We start from the raw sequence: 7,500 nt of genomic DNA on the forward strand, positions 1-7,500 counted from the left end.
CAAATGACTGTCCATAGTTTCAAAAGGATAAAACACTTTGAAGTTCGTGTGTATTGTTTCATCATTTAAGTGATCAATTTATCAAGATAAAATGACTCGTTTTGACGATTACGCAGACAGCGACGCATTTGTCAAAATCACCTGAGGATAGTTACTAAATCAGTTTAGTGTATTGATTTAATGATCATGTTTACAGGGTGTTTGCGGAGTTGATGATTGAGTTAAGGGTATTACGAAAATAGCAACATGTTAAGTTTTTCTCTTAAGTTAATTACGAGAGCATTAACAGGATCGTCCGGGAGTTCTTAATTGAATGATCTATCTAACCTTGAACTACTTATCACCTTTGACCTCTATTTCATGTAGGTATGTGGTACCTTCAGAGGTGAGAGGGAAATTGAGAGTAACCAGGAGGAAAACTTCGCAGTTGCACTATAAAGCAAATGCTAAAAGAGGGTCCAAGAAAATGAGATGGAAGAAAGAGAATATGAACGGAGGTACAGTGAAATGAATGGAAGGGGTTATAGCTAAAGGCCGAAGGGATGCTGCAAATAACCTTTAGTAATGCCTACAGTGCGCCACTTGTGGTGTACCGACAGCACCGTCCTCACTTCCCTCTACGTCATTATAATTAAACCGAGTAATGTCATAGTATTACAGAGAAAACTCAGTTTACAAAGCTCCGTGTGTTTTATGAAACAGCGCCAGTAAAAGAATTGCCTTTGGTCCATAATACAAAGCAGTATAAAAGCATCCAATGAGAAAAAAAAATGTGAAACGTAATATTACGCAAATATCACAGTTCATCAATGAAACGAGAGAGAGAGAGAGAGAGAGAGAGAGAGAGAGAGAGAGAGAGAGAGAGAGAGAAATCTAATTCCGAGGATTTTAAAAATATAGTTTCATGGACTCAAATAGACTCTTACCTCACGATTCAACATTTTCATGTTGAATTTTATATATTTAAAATAAGAGAACGGAAAAAATAACCTGGTATTTTTTAGGACCAAAAATTGAAATTTAAAGCAGAAGGCAGAATATTACTTAAGCTCTTTGTTGATTACAGAGTTCATCCATGAACTTGACGAATTTGCTGGCGGATTATTTAAAGGTGGCAGCTTTCGAGATGATTTAAAATAAGATGGGAAGCGATATACACACAACCACACGCACACACATATATACATTTATCTATATATGTATACATATATATTATACATATGTATAATATATATATATATATATATATATATACATATATGTATTCATATAGTATATATATATATATATATATATATATATATATATATATATATATATATATATATATATATATGTGTGTGTGTGTGTGTGTGTGTGTGTGTGTAACTGAATTCACGAAAGTTTGGAACGTGATAAATCCACAAATAAAGGTATAAGCCACGAAGGAAAGATAAACAACGGAGTTTCTTTAAGATCTTTCGACTCAACGTCCTTTACTTAGCAGACTAACTAAGTAAAGGACGTCGAGTCGAAAGATCTTGCAGAAACTCCGTTGTTCATCTTTCCTTCGTGGCTTATTCATTTATATATATATATATATATATATATATATATATATATATATATATATATAATATATATATATATATATCTATATATATACTTGACAAATCACAGTAGATGAACGTGACTTTCATTAAATAAGCGAATACCACAGGAAAATGATAGTCAGAGATCCAAGTGCTTTCGTCTTTACAATGTCTTTAATAAAGATGAAAGCGCTTGGATTTCTGACAATCATTTTCCTGTGATATTCGCTTATTATACATATACATACACACACACACACACACACACACACACACACACACACATATATATATATATATATATATATATATATATATATATATATATATATATTATATCCGCCTGAGCTATGCGCTCCTCTTCCGAAAATACACTCCTATATCTGCTGTAACTCCGACAACAAACTTACTCCATACGAGTACAAACAGGCATGCAAACATGCCATCTATGCAAAACATACATTCTAATACAAAATACGAGAGAAGAAATATTTCACTCGGTTTTCTCTCTATATAATATTAGGTCAACGTTATTTGAAGTAAAATGAGGAACACTTTGATGAATATGCATTGGAGAATTTTCGTTTTTCGAAGCTGGTCTCCCTCCTCCCACAACCCCAACCCTCCCCCGGAGTATTTCGTTATACCAGACCTTTTTTTTATTTAAATTTTTTTTATTTTTCTCGAGTTATATTTCCTTTGAGTTCTTCTATACCTTCGGGGATGCGTTTGTCACCATGTTGATATGTATTTAGTGAACAGAGAATTATATATATTTGCATATATATATATATATATATATATATATCTATATTATATACATATATATATATATATATAATATATATTAATATATATGTGTATATTATATAATATATATATGAATGAGAGAGAGGGGGTACCTGTTAGGTGTATGTTAATGAAGAATAAATGGGAGAGAAAGTTAATGGCTGTAACAAAGAAAGGAGAAACAGGAATGGCTGAATCATTAACTGGTTGATGCAAAACGTGAACTAGCTAGACAGACAGATAAACATATATACAGATAGATAGATAGGATACATTGGAGGAGAGTGTTGGAAAACGACAATGGTTTACAAAGGAGAAAATGGACAAAAACAGGCTTAGGTTTGAGATACAGATAGGCATTGGCTGAGAAATGAAAGGAGAGAGAAGTAGGGATACACAGAGAAAGTGGAAATAAGGATATCATTGGTAAAAGGTGTGTATATCTGTGGCTTGTGATGGTCTGGCCATATGGAAGGAATGAGGTTGCGAAACCCAACCAACAAAGGTACAGCACCTACTATGAGATTCAGGCCTCTGTAACACGCTTTTTTTCGCAATAACATTTTTGATCTATGCATTTCATAAATATAACGCTTATTCAGAATACATATTATATCAACACATAAATTTTGAGTGTATTCTGAACTACGTAGGTTGAATAAATTTGGTACTTATAATGTAAAAGTGACCTTTTTTTCCTTTTTGAAGACGGGCCAACTTTACTCAGAGAAAAGGTTTCGAACGCACTCGTTACGTAACTTATGACATCATTTCTTCCCTCTTTCTCGATGGATGATTGGCTATACGTAACGAAGGCTAAACCTCTGGCAACAATGACATACAAATTTAAATACAAGCAAAGCAGTACACCTTTATGAACTCTGGAACCTCTCCACTGATAATTGTCATAATGAACAAACCAACAAAATATGTTAATAAATACAAAAACACTTCGATTATTAGTCTAACTCCCAAAATAAGTTTCCAAAGAAAAAATTACAGTCTACTTTATAGGTCACAATCAGATTGACAAGATGTAGGTAATAGTTGGTAATTATCAAAAACATAGTAGAACAAGCTTGATTTGATAACTGCTATATCCAATGTCAAGCAATTTTTATTTATTGGCTATCTACCTATTTACTGAAAAAAATAGCCGGTACCGTATATTGGCTTTAAACCTTCACCAATAATTATCGTCAGAATGGTGACTTCATGAGGCTCCACCCACTTTCGCCTCGTTATAATTCAGGATAACACTGAAGGCTACCATGGACATTGTTGGATTAGAAAAATTAACTTCTGGCTATAAAAACTAATTTCTCGAGTAGTTGTAAGAAGTGCTAAATGATCCTCAAGGGTCCCAACAGTTGGTCTAAACGTTTAACTCATGTATATTACTGCTATACTGTTGCGGCAGTATAGCATTTCTGTCTGGTGGATGGGCGGGGCAACATTTAGTCATAAGGTGATTGTTTACCTTGCTTACGTAATGAATGTTTTTTCGACTCTTGGCTCGTAATCATTGGCCATGCGTCGGCCAGTTCATTTTTACTCTATAAAAATCAAAACTATCGGGTTTAGGTTATTGATAATGCTGACATAATTTGTGTGTGGTTGTAAAATATACATATGCCAACTTTCAGCTACATCCGATGCTTTGACAAGGAGCAAAGTCCAAAAAACCGTGTTACAGAGACCCTGAATCTCATAGTAGGTCCCCGGCTAGTTAGGTTACAGGTGTCTAAGCTGGGTCAGGTTAGAGGAGGTTAGATGTTTTCCTGTAAACATCAGTGCCAAACTTTGCAGTCAAAGTTAACAATGGCTCTCTGTTAAGCAGGCTAAGGTGTCCTGAGTAGGGTCAGGATAAAGTAGGTTAAATGTTTTCCTATACATATCAGTACCAAACTTTTCAGTTAAGGTTTAGAAGGGCTCCAGGCTAGATGGGCCACGGGTTTCCTAGGTTAGGCCAGGTCAGGGGAGGTTAGGTTAGAATACATCATAGCACTTTCCTAACGTTGTAGATTATCATAGGCTTTTATGGTGAAAACTGGTTCTGGTCAAATAACCTTAATACCCATAGGATACCCAGAAGGAAGAACATTAAATGGAACCAATAAAGTACTCAGCAGTGAATTGAGACTTTTATATGTAGGCGTTGAATCTCTGTACCATAGCAATAACTTGGTAATCATACATTTGTGACTTAAATCTTATAAAAAAAGAATGATTACGTTAATAGACATAATGGTTGTTGAATGGTCCCATGTGTGGTCATGTATGTAGGATATCTAGATATGAATTTCTTTATAGATACATAAAAATATGTATACGTATAATATACATATGTATATATATTTGTATGTACTATTCATATATAAATTTGTATCTACATAGCCTACATACATGACCACACATGGGACCATTCAACAACCATTATGTCTATAAACATAATAATTCTTTTTTATAAGAATAATTAAGGCACAAATGTACGATTACCAAGTTATTATATATATATATATATATATATATATATATATATATATATATATATATATATGAAAGGCCTAGGGTTTTTGATTAATATATATTGCCAATATGTTCGCTGTGACCTATATATATATATATAAAATATAATATATATATATATATATATATATATATATATATTACCAAGTTATACATATAATAATATAAAGTATATATATACTGTAATATATATATACAATCCAATACAATACATAACAAAGTACAATATACATATACTCGTATGTATATATATATATATGGACAAAGAGATTACAAGAGATTCCCAACGTTCTACAAATTCCCAGACGCGACAATATATCTCACCCGCAGACTCCTCCTTCTCTGAACACCCTATAATTATTTTCATTCCGGTGCGTCGTCGCATTCGTCACATTTTAATAAAACACTCGCAGCTGGTACATTCTCCGTCCCCCTTCCACAAACAAATCACAACCAGCACCAGCAGCTAAATCCGCATATCGGGGCCACTTCATTATCCGGCAAAACTTTTCGGGGAAATGGAATATCATCTCTCTCTCTCTCGACAATGACTTTCATTTACCGCCCGGTTCTTTGTCTCGTCTCAGATGGGTGATTGATTGGTCTAGGAAAAAAAGGGAAAGCGTGGCGGAGTAAAAACAGAACTCCGTATGATGAGCGTTAATGGAACACGAGCGACTTCACAGACACACGCACGCACGCACTAACACAACGAACCCACACATTCACACATGAAATACAACAAAGGGACGCCCCCGAGCCGTAGTTGTACTAACGCCATTATACGACGGTGAACAACGGCGGGGTAATTTTCAAAAAGACGACAAACTCCCGATGGGATGATTCGCGGAAAAAAACCGGCATTATAATATTAAGTTTTAACTAAATATATAAACAGCCTTTTCTCTTAACCACTCAAGTCAATAGCACGAGGAATGTGTTTTTATCACTGGGATAAGAACCGCCTTTCCCGCGAACTGCTCAACTCTTCAAATAAGTTTATTTCTTCGCCCTTTGATTTCACGGCAATTTCCTTCCAGATAATCCTTCTCCTCCACCGCAAACGTAAATAAATCAGCCTCTCTCCGAGAGAGAGAGAGAGAGAGAGAGAGAGAGAGAGAGAGAGGGGGGTATTTTGGAATTGTTCCAGGATTCCGTGGGAACGTCCTCAAAAAAACAATGACAGCGGTGAGGTGGGCTGTGGATCTCTTAGTCTAGGGCAAGAACGCGCCGTCTGTTTACCGAGCGCGCACGCACGAGCGCACACAGACATACACACACATACACACACACATACTCACACCCATGCTCACACATATTGAGTTTATTTTTCCCTTCATGGAGTCAGGCAACAAATGATATATGCACAAAACGACTTATTAATATTTGGTACCTCATAAATTTGAAATACCCTATAACGACTTATGAGTCTCATTAATCTTTAACTATAAAGAAAAAAAAAATGTTTTGTGCATTACAGCTGACTGCACGATTCGCAATAGCGAATGTACAGGGTAGGGCGCGGAAACTTCCCAATTTGAAAATTAAATAAAAACCTGTTCACACTTCACAATTCTTTATCCTTCTTTTATCCCTTTCACACAACATGGAAGATTTACTCTTACACTGTTTTAAAGACAATATCTTTTAAATGTCCACCTTCATTGTCGATACACTGATTCAGACCATTTCGGAAGCTTTGGTCTACTCTCTCCAGCATGTTGGTTATTTCAGTTCGGATGGCGTTCTGTTGGTAAAGATATTGCCTTTAAAACAGTGTAAAAGTAAACCTCCCATGTTGTGTGAAAGGGATAAAAGAAGGATAAAGAATTGTGAAGTGTGAACAGGTTTTGATTTAATTTTCAAATCGGGAAGTTTCCAAGCCCCACCCTGTACAATAAACGCAGTAACCGACAATGAGAATGCATTAAAAAACACGAAAGTTAGTATATTCAAATGAACAACCCTTGTCCGACAATTATCTCCCGTTTTCTTTATTGCAAGTGTTGCCGGACTTAGCTTAGACCTACGCCCATTTAGAACTTTCTTTACAACAATCGTAAACTTCTTCTTCTTCTTCTTCTTTTTTCTTTTTTTCTTTACTTTAAAATAATCGATTTCTTGAAAGGAAAATATTGAAGCAAATTGAGGTTCATCCTATTCGCAACAACGATAGATGACGGTCTATTTGGCAACGAGACCATTCTACGGTTGAGTTGGCTAATCGGTCTATCCGATGCTTTATTAACGTAATCATTACAGTAATTACCATAATAATCATTAATGAATGCTAATAAATCGATATCGACAGCAGAGGATACGAAATTGCCGACAACAACAGAAAACACAGTGAAACAGAAAAACAGATATACTGCCAATCACACTCACTTTGCAAAACATTTAACGGTTAGGCTTAGTCGGAGATCCTTGCAATTTGGAAGGTCAGCACCGTGGCCCAGTGAATGTACCAAGATAGATCTACAGTACTATTCCGCGGCGGCCTAGACTATGGCAGTTACGGTTTTCTATGCAGTTTTACCTCTTGAACAAGAATTTTAAGTAATATTTATTCGGACGACTGTAATTAACCCCCGGGGACCAGTACTAAACA

The 7,500-nt window shown here is 35.3% G+C and overlaps 1 protein-coding gene across 1 annotated transcript in view; it reads left to right on the forward strand.

Annotated features, from left to right (window-relative positions):
- The window catches only part of LOC135212075 (cilia- and flagella-associated protein 251-like), a 32,936-nt gene extending 32,498 nt beyond the window's left edge, over positions 1–438 (forward strand). The window contains exon 4 of the mRNA XM_064245433.1: positions 367–438. Coding sequence (XP_064101503.1) covers positions 367–438 — 72 coding nt within the window. The remainder of the gene's footprint in view (positions 1–366) is intronic.
- Positions 439–7,500: the final 7,062 nt, after the last annotated feature.

The sequence above is a fragment of the Macrobrachium nipponense genome, chromosome 19, assembly GCF_015104395.2.
Source record: "Macrobrachium nipponense isolate FS-2020 chromosome 19, ASM1510439v2, whole genome shotgun sequence".
Taxonomy (NCBI): domain Eukaryota; kingdom Metazoa; phylum Arthropoda; class Malacostraca; order Decapoda; family Palaemonidae; genus Macrobrachium; species Macrobrachium nipponense.